Source organism: Idiotropiscis lumnitzeri, chromosome 17 (assembly GCF_059441095.1).
Source record: "Idiotropiscis lumnitzeri isolate Australia: NSW breed Sydney's pygmy pipehorse chromosome 17, RoL_Ilum_1.0, whole genome shotgun sequence".
NCBI lineage: Eukaryota > Metazoa > Chordata > Actinopteri > Syngnathiformes > Syngnathidae > Idiotropiscis > Idiotropiscis lumnitzeri.
This window is the reverse complement of record NC_142407.1, coordinates 1,392,368-1,416,785: the sequence shown is the minus strand read 5'-3', so window position 1 is coordinate 1,416,785 and position 24,418 is coordinate 1,392,368. Positions and strand designations below refer to the sequence as shown.

The 24,418-nt window shown below is 46.1% G+C and overlaps 3 protein-coding genes and 1 pseudogene across 3 annotated transcripts; 3 read left to right on the top strand and 1 right to left on the bottom strand.

Annotated features, from left to right (window-relative positions):
* The first annotated feature begins 809 nt into the window (after positions 1-809).
* LOC148319682 (uncharacterized) lies at positions 810-4,006 on the top strand. Its single transcript, XM_088280249.1, has 2 exons — positions 810-3,243; positions 3,334-4,006. Exons 1-2 carry the CDS (start codon positions 2,439-2,441, stop codon positions 3,837-3,839), a joined length of 1,311 nt encoding a protein of 436 aa, XP_088136375.1. The 5' UTR covers positions 810-2,438; the 3' UTR covers positions 3,840-4,006.
* A 5,802-nt stretch (positions 4,007-9,808) lies between these two features.
* Positions 9,809-12,200, top strand: LOC148319681 (uncharacterized). The gene is made up of 3 exons (XM_088280192.1): positions 9,809-9,906; positions 11,580-11,830; positions 11,866-12,200. The coding sequence occupies exons 1-3, from the start codon at positions 9,809-9,811 to the stop codon at positions 12,198-12,200; spliced, it is 684 nt and encodes a 227-aa protein (XP_088136318.1).
* A 769-nt stretch (positions 12,201-12,969) lies between these two features.
* LOC148319680 (general transcription factor II-I repeat domain-containing protein 2B-like) lies at positions 12,970-15,021 on the bottom strand. Its single transcript, XM_088280191.1, has 3 exons — positions 13,387-15,021; positions 13,238-13,320; positions 12,970-13,055 (listed from the first exon to the last, which is right to left on the bottom strand). The coding sequence occupies exons 1-3, from the start codon at positions 14,142-14,144 to the stop codon at positions 12,970-12,972; spliced, it is 927 nt and encodes a 308-aa protein (XP_088136317.1). The 5' UTR covers positions 14,145-15,021.
* A 3,787-nt stretch (positions 15,022-18,808) lies between these two features.
* On the top strand, positions 18,809-23,594 carry LOC148319679 (uncharacterized; annotated as a pseudogene).
* The last annotated feature ends 824 nt before the right edge of the window (positions 23,595-24,418 follow it).

Here is a 24,418-nt window from a genome sequence, read left to right as displayed (position 1 = left end):
TTTTTGAAGGTGCGACGCTACTTCGCGGATTTTCAGTTTTCGCGGGTGGTCTCGGTCCCCATTAACCGCGATAACCGGGGGTTCACTGTAGTTAAAATTCCTCAGATTGTAGATTTGTGATTTTCACCTATTGTCAACCCAGCATCTTCTTATTTGGTGGAAAATCTTGACCCATTTTATCGTAGTTAAGAACAAGAAAGCATTTTCATTGTTTAAAGTGGCCTTTGAAAATACATGTCCAGTATGTGCAACTAAAGCTTCCGTAACATGACTCAGATGATCCTATCTTCTAGAAATTTTTCAAATGTGAGAATAGTCCAACCCTAAAGACATCTACCAACTTATTTTTCATCGTAGTGGTAGCGCTACCAACTGGTTAAAGTTAATACAAATTATTTTTGTTGGTATTTTTCTCCGTGTAGGTAGTAACAAGGTTGCTTATTTTGAGGTTCTCAATTTGAATGAAACCTCTTGAAACTTTGCATCCACATCGGGCCTGGAAAAATCGTTTTTGTTTTTTTTTTGTGCAATTTTTTTAAAAATAACTTTCTATCGCCCCAGAGAAATCTGTTTCACCAAATTTTTTAAAAACTTCTAGAGCACCATTTAAAAAAAAAAAAACTGCACGAGAACTGACAAGAACTGACCTCGTTCGGTTATTCAAACAGTCAGCAGTCAAGGCATCGCAACGCGTGTGTGTGTGTGCGTGTGTGTGTGGGGGTGGGTGTGTGTGTGGGGGGTGTGCGCGTGTGTGTGTGTGGGGGTGTGTGTGCGCGTGCGTCAAGTCTTCTGAGAAGTCCATCTTTGTGCAGTCTCTCTGAGCCACATGCTAAATTGACAGGAAGTCGGCCATTTTTAATTTACTTCAAACATTGACGAGGCATTGACAACAAAAGCTGCTCTAACTTTCACTACACAAAAATTCCTCTTGAATATTCCTCACGTTATTTCTTGCAAATAATTCATATTTTCAACGTGCCGATACCCCAACGTTGCCAGGGTTGCGAGGGCCCTTTATGGCTGCTTGCAGCTCTCGTTATTAGGGCCCGAGCAGCAACTGCTGCGAGGTCCCTATTGTTTCTGTAGAAATTATTATTATCATTATTTATATTATTAGGGCCCGAGGTGCGACCGCTGTGAGGTCCCTATTGTTTCTGTAGAAATTATTATTATTAGGGCCCGAGCAGCGACCGCTGCGAGGTACCTATTGTTTCTGTAGAAATTATTATTATTATTATTATTATTATTATTATTAGGGCCCGAGCAGCGACCGCTTCTTGCAAAATGATTCAGATGATCCTATCTTTTCGAAATTTTTCACATTTGAGGATATTCAGGCCATGAAGTCGGCTGCCAACTTATTTTTGATCGTAGTGGTAGCGCCACTAACCAGTTAAAGCAAATACAAATTATTTTCGTTGATGTTTTTCCCCCGAGCAGGTTAACAAAGTCGCCCTCATATTTGCTCGGATGAGCGTTTAGGCCTTCAGGATGTCACAATACGAAATTCGTAATTTTTTGTGAAAAGCTGTGGGCGTGGCTTCATGCAGTATACCAATAAAACAACGCTGATTATGAGGTTCTAAATATGAACAAAAACTTGTGAAACTTTGCACACACATCAGGCCTGACAAAAGCATCAATATTTTATTAGTTGGGCATGCAGTATTTTTTAAAATGGCACTCTATCGCCCTCTAGAAATTTTCAAAAAAGCAGTGTGTTGTGTGTTTCACCTAGCTTTTTGAAAATTCTATGGAGTGTGATTCATTTCCGGTTCCGGCGCCGCGCGAGTGGCTGCCTGTTTACAGCAGCGTGGCTCACTATTGAGCCTTTTTCGTGTGTTTTTTCCCTTTACCCTTTTTTATTTTATTTTTACCTCACCTCAGCAATGGACATCCAACTTGCGGTGGTTTTACTGCTGTTGGGGGCTGTTTTTTGCGCGATCGTGTCCGGAGACGAAACTCGGAGCTACGGATCGATCGTGTACACAAGAGATCAGCTGTTAACACTCCGTGCTAACCCCGCGTGGGCTCCCGGAGCGAGACCCGATATCCCCCGCGAGCTGAGGAGGAAGAGACGGGGATGTCGTGCGGGGGCTAAACGGCAGGCAAGGAGGAGACGATATCACCCCGTCCTCCCGTCCGTTATTATGGGGAATGTTCGATCCCTCCCCAACAAAATGGACGAGCTAACAGCGCTAACCCGGCACGAGAGGATTGTCCGGGAGGCTAGCTTGCTGGTGTTCACGGAGTCGTGGCTAACAGAGCTAACGCCGGACGCCGTCGTGGAATTGGACGGCTTCTAAATACTACGCACGGACAGGACACTGGAGAGCGGTAAGAGAAAAGGGGGAGGGCTGGCTGTGTTTGTTAATGATAGATGGTGTAACCCTGGGCATATAACTGTTAAGGATCAACTTTGCAGTCGGGACATTGAGATGATAGCTGTTAGCATGCGTCCGGTCTATTTACCGCGAGAGTTCAGTCATGTGATCGCGGTGGCGGCGTACGTGCCACCCTCTGCTAACGGTGAGACAGCCTGTGATGTACTGAATGCAGCTGTGAGCAGGCTACAAACACAGCACCCAAATGCCTTGTTCCTTATCTCTGGTGACTTCAATCATGCTTCTCCTTCCTCCTCTCTGCCTTCATTAACACAATATGTAACATGCCAAACCAGAGACAATAAAATATTGGACCTCTTCTATGCCAACACCAAGGAGGCGTACACGTCACTGCCCCTCCCCCCGCTGGGCAAAGCTGACCACAACTTGGTTGCTCTCCTGCCTGTGTACAAACCTCTCGTCCGCAGGCAGCCAGCTGTGACACGCACAGTTCAGCGATGGTCCGGAGAAGCCGAGGAGGCCTTGAAAGACTGTTTCAACACAACTGTGTGGGAGGTATTCAGCGAAGCTCACGGTGAGGACATTAATGGTTTAACAGACACAGTTACAGACTATATTAACTTCTGCATGGAGAACACCATTCCCACCAGGACTGTAAGATGTTTCTCCAACAACAAACCCTGGATCACACCGGACATTAAAGCTCTCCTGAAGGAGAAAAAGAGGGCTTTTGTTTCAGGCGACAAGGACGAGCTGAAGAGAGTGCAGCGTCAGCTGAGAAGGAGGATCCGAGAGGGGAAAAAGTCCTACAGGATGCGGATGGAAGAACAACTGCAGCGGAACAATGCCAGGGATGTCTGGAGGGGCCTGAAGACCATCTCAGGCCACGGACAAGCAGGTAAGACCCAGAAGGGGGGGGGGGCTTCAGTGGGCAAATGAGTTGAACCTATTTTTCAATCGGTTTGATCAAATGTCTGACCCCGCTCAGGCTTCCCTGATGCAGCCCCCACCCACCCCTCCTGCCACTGCGAACAAGACCCTCTCTCCCCCTCTCTCGCCCCTCTCTCTCTCCACAGGCTCCAGTTCCCAGCCTCATCAGACAACCACCACTTCCTCCTGCTCAACCTTGTTCCTCACAACATCTCAGGTGAAGAACCAGCTGAGGAAGATGAAGGCGAGGAAGGCGGCAGGCCCAGATGGGATCAGCTCCCAGCTCCTCAAATCCTGCGCAGACCAGCTGTGTGGAATCGTCCAGCACATGTTCAACCTGAGCTTGAAGCCGGGCAGAGTCCCCCAGCTGTGGAAAACATCCTGCCTGGTTCCGGTTCCAAAGACACCCCATCCGAAGGAGCTCAACAACTTCAGACCAGTGGCGCTGACGTCTCATCTGATGAAGACCCTGGAGAGACTGGTCCTCGTCCATCTGCGCCCCCTGGTCAGCTCCTCAATGGACCCACTCCAGTTTGCATACCAGCCTGGCATCAGTGGGGATGATGCCATCATCTACCTGCTCCACACTTCACTCTTCCACCTGGAGAAGGCGGGGGGCACGGTGAGGATCATGTTCTTTGATTTCTCAAGTGCTTTCAACACCATCCAGCCCGCCTTATTGGGAGACAAGCTGGAGCAGGCGGGAGTGGCCCACCACCTCATCACATGGATTCACGACTACCTCACAAACCGGCCACAGTACGTGAGAACACAGGACTGTGTGTCTGACGTGCTCCTCTGCAGCACGGGAGCGCCGCAGGGAACTGTGCTGGCTCCCTTCCTGTTCACCCTCTACACCTCGGACTACAAATACAATTCCACAACCTGTCACCTGCAGAAGTTCTCTGATGACTCTGCGATTGTCGGCCTCATCACTGACAATGACGATCGGGAGTACAGAGGGGTTACGCAGGGGTTCGTGGACTGGTGTCAGCAGAACCGCCTCCAAATCAACGCTGGGAAATCCAAAGAGCTGGTGGTGGATTTCCGCAAGCGTCGGCACTCTCCACCTGCACCAGTGAATATCCAGGGAACAGATGTTGAGAGGGTCTCAACTTACAAGTACCTGGGTGTTCATCTGAACAATAAACTGGACTGGAGCGACAACACAGACGCTCTCTATAGGAAGGGTCAGAGCAGACTCTTCCTACTCAGGCGGCTGAGGTCCTTTGGCGTTCGGGGAACACTCCTCAGGAACTTCTATGACTCTGTGGTTTCATCAGTCATCTTCTCTGGAGTGGTCTCCTGGGCAGGAGGCATCTCGGGCCGAGACAAAAAGAGACTGGACAAACTGGTGAGGAGGGCCAGCTCTGTCCTGGGCTGCTCCCTGGACTCTGTGGACTCAGTGGGGGGCAGGAGGATGACGGCAAAACTGTCATCAATGCTGGACAAACCAGCCCACCCATTCAATGACACTCTGAGAACACTTTACAGCTCCTTCAGTGACAGACTTTTACACCCTCGCTGTACCAAAGAGAGATTTCGCCGCTCCTTCCTGCCGACTGCTGTCAGACTTTTTAACAAGAACATTGGGTCAGGCCTACAAACAGGAGGGCATTAGTGCAATTGTGCAGTCCTAGGATGCAATATACACTACTACTGTACTTTCAGCCAAGGGTGTACTTAAACATCGACCAATGATGTATTTTGTTTACCATTACAGTATTCTTATTACAATACTTCTATCACTGTAGTATTTCTACCACTGCAGGATGTTCACTATTACAGTACTTTTATCATTGCAGTACTTTTATAATTACGGTATTTCCTACCATTGCGATAATTTTACTATTACAATACTTTCATCATTGCAGTATTTTTCCATCGTTGCAGTACTTCTACCATTATAGTACTTTTATCATTGCAGTATATTTTATCATTGCAGTACTTTTACCATTACAGTACTTTTATCATTGCAGTATTTTCTATCATTGCAGTACTTTCCTGTCATTTCAGTACTCTCACCATTACAGTACTTTTATCAGTGTAATATCTTTATCATTGCAGTATTTTCAATCATTCAGTAGTTTTTATCATTACAGTGTTTCCCCCTCTGTATAATGGACAGGCATTAGGAGTGTTTCCTTACACTTAGATACGTTTATACTGTGTATATTTGCATGCTTTTTATGAATGTCTGCTGCTAATGTTATACATTAACGGCTACATTACGCCGCCGACTCTGTGTGATCTATATCTTTGCTGCTGTAACACTTCAAATTTCCCCATTGTGGGACTAATAAAGGACATCTTTATCTTTATCTTTATAAGTCCAAGACCTACAAAACAGTCTCTTGGAGCCATGAGCTAAATTGCACCGGAAGTCGGCCATTTCGAATTAACTTCAAAGGAGGCGTGTCACCACAATGGACAAAATGCTTAATGACTCCCCTGCACATGCTCCAAAAAATCCAAAACTTCACCTGTACATAAAATGTCCCGACCTGAAGACGTCTGTTATTATTATGCAAACAGCGTCAACTAGTGGTCACAAAAATATATAAATATTTTTTTACATTTTATAGGTACTGCATGGAGCCCTTTTAACGAATCAGTCTAAAAAATTGTAAGAACAGCCTCAAGACGTTGATCTTACTCAATGCCAAATTTTGTGACTTTTCGGCGAAGGGCATGGCAATTATGGTGCCGAAAAGTCTGATTGTTCTCTGTGGCATCAAAAGCTCCTGCAACATAACTCAGATGTTCCTATCTCATTGAAATTTTTCACATTTGCGGATAGTCCAGCTCTGAAGACATCTACCAACTTAATTTTCATCGTAGTGGGAGCGCCACCAACTGGTTAAACCAATTACAAGTTATTTTCGTAGATGTTTTTCTCCGATCAGGTCAACAAGGTCGCCCTCATATTTGCTAGGATGAGTGTTTAGGCCTTTAGGATGTCATAAAACCAAATTCATCATTTTTTGTGAAAAGCTGTGGGCGTGGCTTCACACAGTTTGCCAATAAAAATTTTTTTTTTTTAAAAACGCTGATTTTGAGGTTCTAAATTTGAAGTAAAATTCGGGAAACTTTGCACACACATCAGGCCTGGCCAAATCATCAATATTTAATAAGTTTGCCATGCAGTTTTTTAAAAATGGCTCGCTATCGCCCTCTAGAAATTTTCAAAAGAGCCCCGGTTTTGTGTGTCACCTAGCTTTTTGAAAATTTGATGAAGCATGTACAAAGCCCAAAACCTACAAAAACGTCTCTTGGAGCCAAGAGCTGAATTGCACAGGAAGTCAGCCATTTTGAATTTACTTCTAACGTGGCTTCGACAAGAAGCTCTAACATTAACTACACAAAAATTCCACCAACTGATTAAAGAAAATACAGGTTATTTTTGTTGATGTTTCTCTCAGAGCAGGTTAACACGGTCTACCTCTTATTTGCTCGGATGAATGTTCAGGCCATCAGGATGTCACTATACGAAATTTGAAATTTTTTGTGAAAGCCTGTAGGCGTGGCTTTGCACAGTTCGCCAATAAAACCACTGATTTTGAGGTTCTAAGTATGAACAAAAACTTATGAAATTTTGCACACACAGGCCTGGCAAAATAATAGAATAGAATAGAATAGAATAGAAATCCCTTTATTGTCATTGTACTCAAGTGTGCAACGAGATTAGAGGGTTCCCCTCTCCAGTGCAATACAACAATAATAAAGACAAATATATAAATTAGATAAATAAATAAGACAGTGCAATGGAATTCAGTACTGAATAGGGCATATAGAAACACATCACAACGCTGTTTTGCAAGGTTAGGGTGGTCTCGTGTGTGTGTGAGAGTTCAGTATGGAGATGGCTCTCGGAAAGAAACTGTTTCTCAGTCTATTGGTCCTTGATTTGATGCATCTGTAGCGCCTGCCAGAGGGCAACAGGTCGAACAGGTGTGAGTTTGGGTGGGTATTGTCTTTGACGATGTTGAGAGCCCTTCTGAGGCACCGGGCGGTGTAGATGTCCGACAGCGAGGGGAGAGGGCAGCCAATAATCCTTTGCGCTGTTTTGACTGTCCTCTGGAGCCTCACTCTGTCCGCCTCAGTGCAGCCGCTGTACCAGGTGGAGACACAGTACGTCAGCAGGCTCTCGATGGACGAGTGGTAGAAGGCCAGCAGCAGCTTCCTGTCCAGGTTGAATTTCCTGAGGACTCTCAGGAAGTGCAGACGTTGGCGGACCTTCTTTACCACTGCTGTGGTGTTGTGACTCCAAGAAAGGTCGTCGGAGATCTGTACTCCCAGGAACTTGAACGTGTGGACCCTCTCCACACACACGCCTTCGATGCAGAGGGGGGGCGGCAGCGTCTTGTTCCTCCTGAAGTCGACGACAATCTCCTTTGTTTTAGCAGAGTTAAGGTGCAGTCTGTTGTCCTTGCACCAAGTTGTCAGTCTCTTTACCTCCTCTCTGTAGGCTGTCTCGTCACCTTCCGAGATCAGACCGACCACTGTCGTGTCGTCAGCAAACTTGACGATGGTGTTGTTGCCGTGGGCCGGGCTGCAGTCGTAGGTGTAGAGGGCGTACAGGAGAGGGCTCAGCACGCATCCTTGGGGGGAACCGGTGCTCAGCATGAGGGTGGAGGACGTGTAGGGGCCGAGCAACACAGTCTGGGGTCTGTTGGTCAGAAAGTCCTTAATCCAGATGCGTGTGAGGGCAGGGAGGCCGAGAGTGTCCAGTTTGGCGACGAGGATGTCTGGGATGATCGTGTTGAATGCCGAGCTGTAGTCCACAAAGAGCATCCTTGCATAGCTCCGCTGTTGTTCCAGGTGGCCCAGTACAACATGCAGAGCAGTGTCGATGGCGTCCTCAGTGGATCTGTTAGCACGGTATGCAAACTGGTAGGGGTCCAGAGTGGGAGGAAGGCAGTCCCTGATGTGCTGGAGAACCAGCCTCTCGAAGCACTTCATAATGACTGGTGTGAGAGCAACAGGACGGTAGTCATTCAGGTGGACGGCTGGTGACTTTTTGGGGACAGGAATAATGGTGGAAGTTTTCAAGCAGGAGGGGATGACTGCCTGAGCCAGGGAGCGGTTGAAGATCCTGCAGAAAACATGTGACAGTTGGTGGGCACATGCTCTGAGGACCTTGCCTGGTATTCCGTCGGGTCCAGTAGCTTTCCTGGGGTTGACCGCCAGGAGCGCGCGCCTCACATCGTGTTCCTCTACGATGAGTGGGGGGGAGTTGGAGCTTGAAGTGCGGGTGTGTGACGGTTGGGGCGAGTCAAAGCGAGCGAAGAAGCAGTTAAGCTCCTCTGCCAGCGATGCACTCGGGTCTACAGAGGTCGTGCTGCTGCCACGGAAGTTGGTGATGCTCCGTAGACCCTGCCACACCTCCCGTGGTCTGTTACTGGCAAGGTGGGCCTCCAGCCTCCCCTTGTAGGTTGCCTTGGCTAGCTTGATGCCTTTGCTCAGGTCAGCACGAGCCACCCTGTACTGGGCTTTGTCGCCTGACCTGAAGGCAGCGTCACGGGCCTTGAGGAGAGCGCGAACCCTGCTGGACATCCAGGGCTTCGCATTTGGGAAGGTCTGTATAGTCTTTTGTTGGGACACAGTTTCCATGCAGAACAATCAATAAACGTTCAATTTGCAAGTGCCTTTCAGGAACCTCAAGGACACTTTCCTCAATAAAAGCAGTTAAAACCAAACTGCTCAAAGTTAGGAGATTTAGAAAATAAAATAATAATGAAAAATAAATAAGTAAATAAATAAAATGGAATAGAGACAAGGAATTAAAATGACGTGGTTCTGCAGAGAGAGTAGGAGATTTTAAAGAGGTGAGTTTTCCACACAGGAACGCCGGAGCCGGAATCGATCCCACGACCTCTGCATTGTGAGACCATCGTGCTAACAAGTCGCCCACCGTGCATCCCTGCTAAATAAATGATTAATCCTGAGCGCTTAAGTAGTTCTGGTAATTACGAAGTCAATGTGAAACAGCTGCGTGACTCACGAGGAACCGGTGTGTGGCTGGTGGTCGCGTCTCTCCAGCCATGATGACACGGGACGGGAACGAGCGCTGGAGGAAACGCCCCCACTCAGCTGGGACAACAAAACAAAGACATGGCATGACCGAAACGGGACGTGACAAAAACAAACAAAGACCTGACATGACCGACACGGGTCATGACAGTCTGCGGCGTCATCCGAGGAGCAGTAAAGCACTTCATGCCCCTGTGCAGTCATTCATCGTTATTACCTCATCGTACTGCACAGGTCTTTTCATCAACTACGCTTAGAAGAACTTATTGTAAGAGGTCAGTTCAATGTTTTTGTTAAGCTCGCGGGTAGGACCCAAATATGCGGGAAAGCCAAGGCACGGGTAACTTGAAGGGAGTTTAATTAACGACAAAACAGGAAGGCAAACGAGGGAACTGGACAAACACAAACGTGGCGGGGTGCGAAAATAACAGAAGGTGAACAGAACGTGACTAGACCGAAAAGTGACGGGGAGCAAGGACAGTGACAAGTTACAAATGAACATGAACGTGAACGAGAACGGGATGAACGAGCAATCGGGGCAAACGCGTATAGAGGGTGTAGCGGGAGCAATGCTACGACGCCAAGCAGTCGGCACGGGGTGTTTAAATAGTCCGGTAATTAACAGTACAAATGAGAGTCAGCTGGGAGGCTAACCGGGAACCGGTGTGTGCGTCTCATCAGCCGGGCGAGACAGGGTGTGAACGAGCGCTGGCGGAAAACGCCCCCACTCAGCTGAGAAAACAACAACACGAAAGCATGGCATGGCACGTGACAATAATACTAATCAACAACCCTGACATGACCGACACGGGTCATGACAGTTTTATTGTTTGATTGTTTAACACGAATCTCTCTCTCTACACCCATTTTCTATATGGTATGGTACAATTTTATTCATGTACAGGTATTACTGTAATCTTAAACCCCCAGAAATAGAAATTATAAATGTTAATTTGTTGCGCAAAACGACGGACTAATTATGTTAGCTAATTGTAGTGTTTGCTTGTTTTTGAAAGCTGATAATGATAATTGGTTGTTCGTAAGTAAATTGTTCAGTAGAACAGTGTTCTAGACCCTCAATTGTTATTGTAAACAGACAACATATTTTACAGGTTTTTTTTTGTTATAACGTGAATGCCACTCTCGCTCTCTCTCTACCCATATATATATATATATATATATATATATATATTTATTTATTTATTTTTAAAGCATTTTTGAAGGTGCGCCGCTACTTCGCAGATTTTCAGTTTTCGCTGGTGGTCTCGGTCCCCATTAACCGCGATAACCGGGGTATTACTGTACATATATATACATATATATATATATTTATATATATATATATATATATATATATATATTTATATATATATATATATATATATATATATATATATAAGTGGGCTTCTCAAATCTGTTACTAATGGTCTCTAAATCAGCTGTGCTAGAGAAGGGGCTAATTAGACTTCATGGCATCTTAATTTGGTCAAGTCTTCTACCCATTTTCAAGGCCAACGACTATTGCTTTAGCTATTTACAAGAAAAGGAATACTCTGAATATACACAACAACAAAAAATGCCAGGTGTCTAACCCAAATGTTGTTTGAAAATAGTCCAGTTCAGATGATGCTCAATGAAATGGATTGGTATGTTGAAGTCATTATTTCAAATCAAAATATACACTTCTTTTTCAGACAATTGGTAGGATCGAAGAAGTGGAAAAGTTGGAGGAGTAACTTTAAAACAATGAAGAGAGACAGAATCTGGAAGAGTGTCAAGTTTGCCCATGTTTATATTTCTGGAATTTACTGGGCGTGCATCTCGAAATGTTTGGGGATGATTTAGGCTGCCAGACAAGACTTTCACTGCGAGTGCTGGACCACTGGATGCTGCGGCAAACAGTGGACTTCCTGCAGCTGTTTATTACCAACAAGCTGCTCCTCCACATCACTGATGGGGATGGCACAGACTGCTTTGCAGACAATTATTTTGAGGCAAAACCAAGAGGTCTGTATGCACTCTCTGAAAACAAAGTAAAATATATGACACCTATTTGAGGGAAGGAGACGCGCGCACCTGTCCTCGGCTGCTCTTCTGTTCGTCCGCCTTCATCCACCGGGCGAGTAAACACAACTATGGTTTCGTGCACCACTACATGCAACACTTGCACCCTTCTCATGAAAAGACTTTCCCTGCTAGAGGGACGTGTCCGCCAGCTAGAGCACAATAATGTGGTAAGCGTAAATGTGGCGGACACGACTGTGAGCACAGATGTAGTCAACCTGCTAGTCCGGTTAGCATTGGCCTTAAACGGCTTGCGAATCGTGGTGAGCCTGTTAAGACACATAGCAGTTCCATTCCACCTCTGTCTTCTGGCTCCCACACTTTAGTTATAGGTGACTCCATGACCTGCAACATTAAGCTTGAAAATCCAGCCACAGTAATGTGTATTCCTGGGGCCAGAGCACCCGACATTGAAGGTAATCTTATGGAGCTGGCACGCAAGAGACTTAGACACCAGAGTGTAGCGCAAGCAACGCTAGCTATTCAGTTATAGTGATACACGGCTCCAATGATACTAGGATGAGGCAATCAGAGATCACAAAGAAAAACATCGCAAGGACTTGTGATCTCGCTAGAAAGATGAGTCGCCATCAATTAATTGTCTCTGGCCCCCTGCCTGCGAGAGGCAATGATGAGAGGTTTAGCAGATTATTCTTGCTTAATCGGTGGCTGGCTAGCTTTTGTAGTGAGCAGGGACTGCAGTTTGTAGATAATTGGCCTTCTTTTTGGGGCCGACCTGACCTGCTGAAGATGGACGGCCTTCACCCTAACTGGGAAGGCGCCATCACTGTTTCTAGAAACATAGATTACTGTTTGAGCCTTCCATGACAGTTCATATCAGAGCAGGTCGGGTTGAAGGCGAATAGTGAGCCTGTAAGGAAGGGTCTGGAGTCTGTAAGGCTAGAGCCAACGAGCGCTATGCTAGACTTAGATAACACACATAGCTTTTCTTCTAGATTAGAGCGCTTCACACCATACGCTGTTGCATCACATACTGATACAATTTCTATTGAGGTGGCAATCAATACATCAGGGGTGGGCAATTATTTTTTCCATGGGGCCACATAAGAAACATAAAATATTGTGGAGGGCCGGGCCAAAAGGCTGAACTCAATTCTGCATAATATTAATTGTATTTCTTTTTTAAAAAGCAGTAAATATCACTGTTTTGACAAGCTGGCAAGAGTATATATTAAAGTTAAGCAATGAAACTAAATACCAAATAAACTGAAAAAATTAGGTTGCCTTACAAAAATGTATTCATTCAAATTTCTCAACACAATGGTAGACAAAATATTAACATTTTTTACTATTTGTGACTCATATTAGTAAACATATTCTGTCACATTCACTTCAAAACACATTTTGAGTTCCATATACTGTTGGATAGTTGTGTAAAGGTTCTGAGCATTTTAAAGACATCACAATATTGTCTTTTTGCACCAAACATTAAGCAAGATACAACATATTGACTGTCACTGAACTGTGATTTTGAGAAAAAGTGTCCCAGTTCATTGTTATCTGGTGCCTTACAGTAACATGCCTACATTTGTGGTCTAACTGCCTCATTTGGTGTTTCAATGTTCATTTTTCTTGTTCAGTGAGAGAAATCTAATCTCTGCTGGGCTTTAACAAGTGCATCAAAGTCAGGCTGAATGTCTGAAGTGGAGATGCGAAGCACAGCTGACAGATGATCATCAGTGAGAGAGGATCTGTACCTGGATTTTGTAAACTTCATAATTGAAAATGTTTGTTCACAAATGTAGGTAGAGCCAAAGAGAACAAACATCTTCTGAGCATGTCTCCTAATGTTTGGAAAGTTCTCCTCCTTGAGAGAAGAGTAGAAATCCAGCAGAGATCCTGACTTAAAGTGCTCTGCCAGTACACCATCAGACTGCAGGTCAATGAGTTCCAGCTGAACATCACTGGGTGCATGGTGGATTCCACACTGAAGGTAAAGGGAAAGGAAATCATGTGGATTTCATCCTCCATTGTTCTTAGATCCTCAAATCACCTTGCAAACTCACCATGCAATGCTCCTAACATGGATGAGTACCTGCAGAGGTTATCAGCTGATGGTGTGACTTCTTTCAGGGTTTGCATGTGAGTGAGAGTGTTGCTCTCCAGTTGTCTTGAAAGAAACTGTATCTTTCTCATGAAAGCCTTCACCAAGCTGTGCATTTCATGTACAAAAAGGCCCTTGCCTTGCAGCTTGGTGTTCAGTTCATTCATCAGTGCAGTCACATCAACAGCAAATGCGAAATCTGCCATCCAGACCTCATCTGCAAACTCTGGGATGGCCTTGCCTTTTGTCTCACAAAACTCCTGGATTTCTGCTTTCAGATCCCAGACTCTTTTTAACACTTTGCCCAGGCTGAGCCATCTCACAGAAGTGTGGTAGCCAATGTCACTGTGCTCACTCTCATGCTCCTCCAGAAGTGTGACAAACTGTCTGTGATTCAGTGCCCGCGCCCTGATGAAGTTAACTATTTTAGTAACAACATCGATAACATGGTTAATTTTTAGCACTGATTTGCACAACACATGTTGGTGTAAAATACAATGTAAAAATACTAATTTCTGATCAGGGTCCATTTCAGTCACTTTATCCTGCATGCGTTTTAAAAGTCCGACATTTTTCCCGGTAAGATTTGGACAACCGTCCGTGGTGACACCTGCCAGTCTGTCCCATTTCAGTCCCAACGTGTCCATACAAGCATTTACCTCAGTGAAGAGATCGCTCCCTGTCGTCGTCCCTTTTAACGACCGCATTGCTGCCAGCTCCTCCGTAATCCTGAAGTCCGGCGTTATCCCGCGGACAAATACGAGTAGCTGGGCTGTGTCGCGGACATCACAACTCTCGTCCAGAGCCAAGGAGAAAAAATCGAAACTTGGCACTTCACGTTGCAGCTATAGCTCCAGATTCCCCGCAATGTCCTCGACCCTTCTCGTCACGGTTCGCCTGGACAGCAGGACTTGCTCAAATGCCGCTTTTTTTTCAGGGCATATTAGTGCTGCCGAGTCTACCAAGCACTCTTTCACGAACTCCCCCTCTGAGAATGGCTTGCTGTTTTTGGCTATTTTGTGGGATATCACAAAGCTGGTCTTGGTTGCTGCATCCCTGGATGCATGAAGCCCGGTAAAAAAGCCTTGCTGCGTTTGCAGCTTAGCTAGCAAAGCTTCCGATGTCTGCGCTCTTTCAGCATCAGTTAGGTTTTTATATTTCTCTGCATGTTTCGTCTGGTAATGCCGACTCAAATTGTAGTCCTTCAACACGGCGATCTGCTCCCCGCAAACTAAACACACAGCTTTACCTCTAACTTCAGTAAATAAATACTTCGCTGTCCAATTTTTGTTGAAAATTCTACATTCGGCGTCTACCTTTCTTTTTTTAGCCTGAGCGGACATTTTTGAGGGCGAACGTCGTCTTGTTGTGATTCAATCGCGCGCATGTCTTGATATACGCATTACGTCATTATGTGCGACGCACATTGTGCGGGAATAAAAAAAAAACAATTTCAGAATAAAAGCAGTGCAGCTTTAGCCCATGAATGAGGTGAAATTAAAAAGTATGTTTATTTTGAAATTTCCAATTAACCTTACACTCGCGGTCAGAGTCAACCAAAGGTATGTGGCCCGGGCCATACAATGCCCAGGTTTGTCATACGGGCCAGTCAGTGCCACCCGGCGGGCCGGATGTGGCCCGCGGGCTGTGCAATGCCCAGGTCTGCAATACATGATGGGTTTAAGCATTCCTCCTCTGTCTTATTGACGACGAGGCGTTCTCTCAGAATAATAGCACTCGAAAGCTGCTAAATAAATATGGGTTTCCGACCGTCATAATTTCTCGCCGCATTTATAGTTGCTCAAGGTACAATCCAGGACCTAGACAACGCAATTTTATTAATATTATGACCAGGAGTCCTGTCGCACGGAATAATTTAGATCAGAGGTAGTCAATTAAAAGTCACAGAAGTCCACGACGAAAATATCTTCCAATTAAAAGGTCCGAACCAAAGTCCAACTTCCCGAAATGTCTAGCCTATGTTCACATTTTTATATACAGTGAAACGCTGCTACTTCGCGGTTCACCTTTCGCGGGTGCAGTGCTTCGCGGGTCTAAAAAAAATATTAAAAAATTAAAAACTTTTTTGCCCGGGCACGATCGGGGTTCTCCATTCGCTCCGCTCCGCTCCGCGGGGGCATTGTAGTTTCGCCGAGCGGCACGACGGGGCGCTGGAGCGGTTAGACGGCCGGCGTGCGCCGAAGAAGAGCGTGGGCGAAGAGGAGAGTGGACGGAGAAGAGCACGTTCCCCCGGGCACGATCGGGGGGCAACGTTTCGCGCGGTTTGGACCGTACCAGAGCTCCGGCCGGCGTGCGTGGCAGTAAACCGAATAGGAGCACCTTCCGCCCGGGGCACGAGCGGGGCGAAATGAAACCGAGTTTAACCGAACGGAGACACGCTTCGGGGGAGCAGGTCCGGCGTGCGTGACAATTAAGCCGAAGAGGAGCACCTCTTCCGCCCGGGCACGAGCGTAGCGCGAGGCAGTCAGTTATGAATGAATAAATAAACAAATGAAGAATGCCACCTTTCATTTCACAGGGCACACCGGACGGCGTACTAGCAGGTAAAAGTCGAAGTAATTAAATAAATACAAAAAGAAGTAATTGAATAAATACAAAAATTAAAAAAATAAGTTTGAATAATATTTTTTTTTTTTGTTATAACATGAATTTCACTCTCTCTCTCTCTCTCTACCCGTATTCTATATGGTGTACTGCATACAGGGGGGTATACTGTATACCTGTATAGGTTTCTTTAAGCATTTTTGAAGGGGCGCCGCTACTTCGCGGATTTTCCGTTTTCGCGGGTGGTCTCGGTCCCCATTAACCGCGATAACCGGGGTTTCACTGTAGTTTCAATATTCATTTTCAACAGAGCGCACTTATATACTGAATATTTAGCAATGTTCCCATTAAACACCTTTGCCAGTCAAACAAATATAAGGCGTTAATTTCACATTCAAGAAAATGTGGCTCCAGGAATTTAAGGGTGCCACTTCCAGAAAAAACAGTAAAATATCTCCCGCAGAACTATATCAAGTGCTAAGCATTGAGTTAACATCTTTTACCTATTTTTTTTTTTTAAATCAAAGAGTTATCAGCCTAAAAAAAATGGAAAGCCTAATTATCCAAGTAAACCAGGTCAACATGTTCAGTACACAATCAATAAAAATGGCTGTCCTCATGAAAAAGTAATTCAAAATGAGCTTTGACACCACTTTTTCTTTTGAATATTTTTTTAACTTCTCTTAATGAGAAAAATGAGTTTGTGACTGCCCTGCCAGTGACTTAAATCTGTGTTGGAACGAAGTCAGGGCCATTGGGATTTGGTAGATTATTTCACACATTTGGGTTTTGTGTTTTCCTTGAAACAATGTTTGTGCAACCACATTTAAGCACTCCTTCACAACTTCCCCATCACTTGAACGTTTTTTATGTTTCCCCAAAATCCATGATACTTTTACTGAATATTTGTTTGCATGCCGCTGGGATGTAAACGAAAATGTAAAAATCTGTTGTACTGCACTTGAAGTTTGATGTTTTTGCAAGCGCTCACATCAAACGTCAGCGGATAACTGCACAAAAGGGCAGTGCTTTGTTTCGTAGTGGCGCTTCGCAATGTTGCGACGGTTTCGGAGCATATGATGCACACTGGTTTTGAATTGGCTGCAGCCAGAACGCAACTAAATTTCTCCGTGCATTCATTTAAAACAAGACGCATCGACCTCGCTAACTTTTTAGCAAGGCATACTGTCAGCAGCACTCTCTTCCGGTCTGCTGCGCAATTGGCAGTGGATCGTAAATAAAAGATTTGATTGGCTCAAATCAGTGACGCCTTTTCCGTATTTACTAGAATTGCAGCGCCAACGTTTGCGAATGCGCCCTGAATAAAAATTCATCATAGATTGGCCATGGGTTCGGTCCGCCATTTGGTGATGCCTGATTTAGATAAACCTATTTTATTGAAACAAATTTTTCTAAATATTAGATCGCTCTCATCCTAAGCCCTGTTAGTTAATGACCTTATTATAGATCATAATCTTGACATGATTAGTCTTTTTGAGACCTGGTTAAATCTGAGTCAGTTTTTACCGCTAAATGAGGCCTCGCCTCCAAACTTCCTGAGCTCACATGTTGCGCGCCCTCATAAGAAAGGTGGGGGTGTAGCCCTCATTTCCGAATCTAATCTAAAATTTACCGTATTTTCGCAGCCTTAAGGCGCACTTTAAAGTCCTGAAACTCGTCCAAAAAAGCCAGGGCGCCTTTTGAGGCGGAGCGCCCATTATGTAGACCAAGTGCACCAAGTGCACCGCTGGGCTGACTGCGAACATTAACTGCCTACACACTGCTTATATAGAGAGAAGGCGGGTGTGAGAGGGGAGATGGGCGTGAATGACAACGCAAAGGCACGCCCCCAGTGCAAAGCAGCGCCCAATGCCCCTATATGGGCAAACGTGACTGCTAGCTCTGTTGTTAGGGCCTTTGCAAAAGCCGGCATCATAAGGAGCCGCGGAGAATCTGACAATAACGAGAGGGAAACTGGCGTGTTTGTGGGAGAACTTGCCCAGCTGTTTATTTCTGATACAGAAGACGATTTTGATGGATTCGTGGATCATGACTGATTAATAATAATGTGAGTACATTGTTAAATAGTTCAATAAAATACAACCAAACTCAGTTTTGCTCCTGTGGCCTTTTTAAAAACAGCTAGCCACGCTATCTTCTGTTTTAGTGTGCATGCATGTAAACTAAGGTATTGTATGGTAGCCTGGGAGGCGGAATTTTGCTGGGCCTACACTCTTATGCTATTCAGTTGATTTGGGGTGATAGTTTTAGTTTTGATGTAACACCGTGACCGCATTTGTTGATTAGTGACTTGCTCACACCGGCATTGTGTCGGCATCCCATCTGAGGCGAGACGGCGAGGCAGACTGATAATGACTCTCATGTTTGGTGGAGAACGTGTCCAGCTGTTTATCTTGGATACAGAAGACAAGGATTTGGTGCATTTTTGGATGTGGACAACTTCAGCACGTTGTTAAAAGCTAAAATAAAGTACCACAGAACTCCCGCTGCTATTTTAAAAACACGCTAGCGCGACTGAGCAGCCAGCGCGACTGCTCGGTTGCTCGGTTCTGTTTGCGCCCAATGATACGGTGCGTTCTATCTAGGTATCAAATACAGAAATAGCACCCTCAACTGGTACTGCGCCATTTGATATGGCGCGTCTTTTGGCCGTAAAAATACGGTAGTCCTCGTTCTTGCAATTCCTTTAAAACATTTGAAGTTCTCATTACGCGATCCACAGCCGCCCTGCCGTTTTATCTTGCTGTTCTTTACCGTCCGCCCGGCTCGTACTTGGGCTTTTTAGATGAATTTTGGTTTCACGCAAATAATAGATGAAGCGACGCATACAAATGGTAATACGCTATATTTGGTATTAACCCGAGGCTTAGCATCCTCAAAAATAATCGTATTACCATATACTACTGCTATATCTGACCATTACTTTATTAAATTTGAAGTCTTGGCTCATTGCCATCGTTCTGACCATAATCAAAGCTATAGTAGCCGCAATATTAGCTCCTCAATCACCGCTGCGCTCTCTGAGCTACTCCCTTTAGCAGCTGCCTCATTTCCTAATTATATTGGTACGATTGATGATCTCCCAAACAACTTTAATGTCGCTCTGTTAAATGCGCTTGACTCCGTAGCACCTTTAAAAACTAATACTCGTCCAAAGAGCCTTACTCTGTGGTTTGCAGAGGAAACACGCATACTTAAACTATCATGTAGGAAGCTTGATCGCAACCAAACTTGAGGTTTTCCGTCAGGCATGGTGCGATAGTTTACAAAAATACAATGAAGCACTCGATTTAGCCAAAACCAATTATTTCTCTAGATTAATTGTCTTACATAAAAACAACCCTAAATATTTATTTGTTACCACAGCAACACAGCAGCAGCCAACCTCGGATAGCTCTTCCTTTTCAGCTCACGATTTCATGCAATTCTTTACTCGGAAGATTGAGTGCATTCGTGATGAGATTAAAGACACTGTTCTTAAAATCCCGTTGAATTCCCCAATTAATGGTGTTAATAGGGGCTGATAACTGTCCAACAACCTTATCTCAATTTAAAAAACTATCTCTTGAAAGCCTGACAAAATTGGTTATGCGGCAAAACCGACAACTTGTGTGCTCGATCCGCTTCCTGGCAAACTAATTAAAGAACTGTTTACGACCCTAGGGCCGTTTGTTTTAAATATAATTTATCTATCACTTACCACGGGTATAGTACCAGCAGCTTTTAGGACCGCCGTTATCCGACCGCTACTTAAGCAACCAAACCTCGACCCAGAGAGTCTCAACAACTTTAGGCCGGTTTCAAAGCTTCCTTTTATTGCAAAAATTCTTGAGAAAGTCGTAGCGCAAAAACTTAATTAATATATGACTGGTAATAATCAATTTGAACCTTTCCAATCAGATTTTAGAGCCGACCACTCTACTGAGACGGCCCTTGCTAAAGTTACTAATGATCTTCTCACCTCATCAATATTACTCTTACTCGATCTTAGCGCCACTTTTGACACCGTTGATCAAAACATATTATTAAAACGCCTTGAAACGTGTGTTGGCATTTCAGGCTCAGCGCTTTCTTGGTTTAATTCTTATCTGTCAGAGAGGACGAACCGTGTATTTCATGTCAATGCGTCTTCTGATCTTTGAAAGAACACATGTGGAGTTCCGCAGGGATTGGTGCTTGGACCTCTATTATTTAATATCTACACGCTACCGCTTGGTGATATTATACGTAAATATAACATTAATTTTCATATAACAAATCCGCGTATATGCTATAAATTAGAGGCATGCCTTGCCGAGATTAAACAATGGATGTCTTTCAATTTTTTGCTTCTTAACTCAGATAAAACCGAGATGCTGATCATTGGACCAGCACGTCATCTGCACCTTTTCAAAGACACCACTCTGAGTATCGATAAATGTTATATTGCCCCAAATGATTCAACAAAAAATCTCGGTGTTATATTTGATGCAACTAATGTCGTTTCAAATGCACATTACAAATATTACTAGAACTCTGTTTTTTCATCTGCGCAATATAACTAATATTCGTCCAATTCTATCAACTAGTGATGCAGAAATCTTAATCCATGCGTTTATTACGTCTCGCCTCGATTATTGTAACGTTTTGCTCTTGGGTCTCCCTATGTCTAGTATTAAAAGTGTGCAGTTAGTTCAAAATGGAGCAGCTGGACTCTTAACTAGGACGAGAAAGTTTGATTATATTTCTCCGATACTAGCCAATTTGCATTGGCTTCCTGTCCACTTGAGATGTGATTTTAAAGTTTTGCTACTTACTATAAAATATTGCACTGCCTAGCACCTTCCTATCTTGTTGACCTGGTGGTACCATATGTTCCGTCCCGAAACCTTCGCTCACAAAATGCTGGTCTTTTAGTGATCCCGCGAGGCAAAAAGAAGTCCGCAGGTTCTAGAGTGTTCTCTATTCGGGCACCAATGCTTTGGAATGCACTACCCACAGATATTAGAGGCGCCACCTCAGGTGGAGTTACCAGCCGACTTGAAGAAACGCTTGCCTAATAGTTTAGCCGATAACAAGCACCCCCCCCCTGGACACGCACGGGACGAAACGGCCCGTACCAGCAGCACACGAGACCTTGGTCGCAAGGGAGGCGGGCATATGTAGCAGTGAACCCGCTAACAAGCACCCTCCGCGGACACGCACGGGCCGTGCACCGACCGCGGACACGCGAGGGACAAAACGGCCCGTAGCAGCAGCACACGAGACCTCCGTCACAAGAGAGGCGGGCGTACGTAGCAGTGAAGCCGCGAACAAACTCCCTCTGCGGACCCACACTGGACAAAACGGCCCATGGCACCAGAATTGTTCCGTCTCAAGGGAGGCCGGCGTGTGTTGTAAATTCCTCATTACTGCTCTGGTTATACAGGTATTGGTTTGCTGTTTAAGTTGCGTATTTAACAACAGGCATGTTTTCGGGCAGCTAATGGGTCTTTGTATTTACGTTAATTTTTTTCGGCCATATTGTTGGACAGCTAAGCGGTCCGAGGAGAGACGTATCGAGTCTGTTCGCCGTTAGCTGCGGATGCGCAATTGCTACACTTTTCGTCATCGTGTATGCGCCAGAATGAAAGTGAGTTATTGAGCTCTGTTGAATTGATTGGAGTGCTATTAAAGATACGTTGTTCTCTATCCCTGTGTCCAGTCACGCTCTTTGATTCGAGTGACTGTTTGGATGAGGCGCTCCGGTGAACCCCCCTAAATTCACATACAGTCCCAGCTCTCTGCAACAATTGTAAAAAAAAAAAGAACTATATTTATATATCCATCCATCTTTTGTACCGCTTCTCGTCAATAGGGCCGCGGGGGGTTCTGGAGCCTATCCCAGCTATCTTCGGGCAGTAGGCGGGGGACACCCTGAACTGGTTGCCAGCCAATTGCAGGGCAAACAGACACAAACAACCATCCGCGCTCACACTCATACCTAGGGGCAATTTAGAGTGTTCAATCGGCCTGCCATGCATGTTTTTGGTATGTGGGAGGAAACCGGAGTACCCGGAGGAAACCCACGCAAGCACGGGGAGAACATGCAAACTCTACACAGGATGGCCGGAGTCGGATCAAACCCACGCCCGATGCTGTCTCTCAATGTGAGGCCATTGTGCTAACCAGTCGTCCACCGTGCCGCTATATATATTATACAGTGAACCCTCGCTACTTTGCGGTTCACCTTTCGTGGGTTCAGTGCTTCGCGGGTCTAAAAAATATTCGGGGGCATTGTAGTTTCGCCGAGCGGCACGACGGGGCGCTGGAGCGGTTAGACGGCCGGCGTGCGCCGAAGAAGAGCGTGGGCGAAGAGGAGAGTGGACGAAGAAGAGCACGTTCCCCCGGACACGATCGGTGGCGACGTTTCGCGTGGTTCGGACCGTACCAGAGCTCCGGCCGGCGTGTGTGGCAGTTAAGCCGTAGAGGGGCACCTTCCCCGGGTATGGGCGGTGCCAAGCGGCCCCTAAGTTTAACCGAATGGAAGCTCCGGAGGAGGAGGGCATGCTCGCGTCACAGTAAGCCGAAGAGGAGCACCTTCCCCGGGCACGGGCGGTGCCAAGCGGCCCCTAAGTTTAACCGAATGGAAGCTCCGGAGGAGGAGGGCATGCTCGCGTCACAGTAAGCCGAAGAGGAGCACCTTCCCCGGGCACGGGCGGTTCCAAGCGGCCCTGTTAGAAAGACACGTCGAAAGACTCTGGCAACTCGACACTCTTCCCTACAGAAGCGAGAAGATCGTGACGAGGTCAAAGCAGGATCAAGCAGCCTTGGCCCTGCTCGAAGAAAAGACCATCCGCATAGAGGTGCACGGGATCCTTCGCTATGCCACCCCCCTTCTGCGTAAACGAGACATGCCTATTCTCCGCGCACCAAAGGAAGCCGTCATCCCCCGTCTGCGGCGCACAGAACGACGACTGGCCAAAGATCCAGAGCGGGCCAAGGTCTATGGCATCGAGATCCAGAAGCTGGTGGACGCAGGCTGCGTCTCCAAGTTAAGCCATCAAGAAGTTAACCAAGAGGGAGAAGAGTGGTATATTCCGCACCACATGGTGAGCCATCGCGGCAAGAACAGAATCGTCTTCAACTGCTCTTATCAGTATAGAGGCCAGAGCCTGAACGGTTCACTGCTGCCTGGACCCACTCTCGGAGCATCGCTTTTGGGAGTGCTGCTGCGCTTCAGGGAACACGCTGTCGCCCTTAGTGCAGACATTAAGGGGATGTTCCATCAAGTCCGCCTACTCCCTGCTGACCGTTCCCTCCTTCGGTTCGTCTGAGGTGACATGACCAAAGGTGACCCTCCAGAAGTGTACGAGTGGCAAGTGCTTCCTTTTGGCACCACTTGTAGCCCCTGCTGCGCTACGTTCGCCCTGCAACGCCATGTCGCCAAACATAGCCAACCAGAAGATGACGTGAGGTTCTCCATTGAGAGATGTTTCTATGTGGACAACCTCCTGCAGAGTCTTCCTACTCCTCAAGAAGCCAGTCGTCTGGTGGACAGACTGGACGCTCCTAGCTGCTGGCGGATTCGACCTACGGCAGTGGGCAAGTAACATGCCGAGCGTTGTCGAACACCTACCCAAGCAGGCAAGATCAGACAGCTTTGAGCTCCATCTTCCCCACGACCAGGCAGACTCCCCTGAATCCACGCTCGGACTCAGTTGGCACTGTCATACGGACACTATGAGTTACAAACACCGACATATCGAGTATGACGCGCCAACGCTGCAGAACATCTACCGCGTCTTAGCCAGTCAGTACGACCCCTTAGGGTTCCTGATCCCATACACCACTAGAGCCAAGATGCTTGTCCGACGCCTCTGGGAGAAGCCCAGAGGCTGGGATGATCCTCTTCTCCCCCAAGACCTCCTACAAGCATGGAACAGCTGGGAAGAAGAGTTAAGGTTCCTTCCTCAAGTCACCCTACCAAGAGCCTACCTACCTGCCAAGGTAGATTCGTCAAGTGTCACCCATGAAGTTCACGTGTTCTCGGATGCTTCCGAACAAGCATATGGATCAGTGGCGTATCTGAGAACAAGCGACAAGCAAGGGCAAGTCCACCTGTCTTTCCTTCTTGCACGCTCGAGAGTTGCACCCACGCGTCTCCTCTCTATGCCCAGACTGGAGCTGTGCGGAGCTGTCACAGTAGCCCAACTAGCCAAGCTCGTCAGGAGGGAGCTCACGCTGAAGCTTACACAGACAATCCTGTGGACTGATTCCACCACGGTTCTGACGTGGCTGCAGTCGGAGTCCTGCCGTTTCAAGGTCTTTGTTGGCACTAGAGTGGCAGAGATCCAGGAACTCACCAGCCCTGATGCCTGGCGATATGTAGACTCAGAGAGGAATCCTGCGGATGATATCACAAGGGGCAAGAAAC

Coding starts and splice junctions, on each gene's coding strand:
- LOC148319682 (XM_088280249.1), top strand. CDS start 2,439: ATGATAGCTGTTAGCATGCGTCCGGTCTATTTACCGCGAGAGTTCAGT. Junction 3,244..3,333: donor CTCAGGCCACGGACAAGCAG/GTAAGACCCAGA, acceptor GACCCCGCTCAG/GCTTCCCTGATGCAGCCCCC.
- LOC148319681 (XM_088280192.1), top strand. CDS start 9,809: ATGAACGTGAACGAGAACGGGATGAACGAGCAATCGGGGCAAACGCGT. Junction 9,907..11,579: donor CGCCAAGCAGTCGGCACGGG/GTGTTTAAATAG, acceptor CTGTGAGCACAG/ATGTAGTCAACCTGCTAGTC. Junction 11,831..11,865: donor CAAGAGACTTAGACACCAGA/GTGTAGCGCAAG, acceptor ATTCAGTTATAG/TGATACACGGCTCCAATGAT.
- LOC148319680 (XM_088280191.1), bottom strand. CDS start 14,144: ATGCGGTCGTTAAAAGGGACGACGACAGGGAGCGATCTCTTCACTGAG. Junction 13,321..13,386: donor TTGCATGGTGAGTTTGCAAG/GTGATTTGAGGA, acceptor CTTTACCTTCAG/TGTGGAATCCACCATGCACC. Junction 13,056..13,237: donor GTACTGGCAGAGCACTTTAA/GTCAGGATCTCT, acceptor ATCATCTGTCAG/CTGTGCTTCGCATCTCCACT.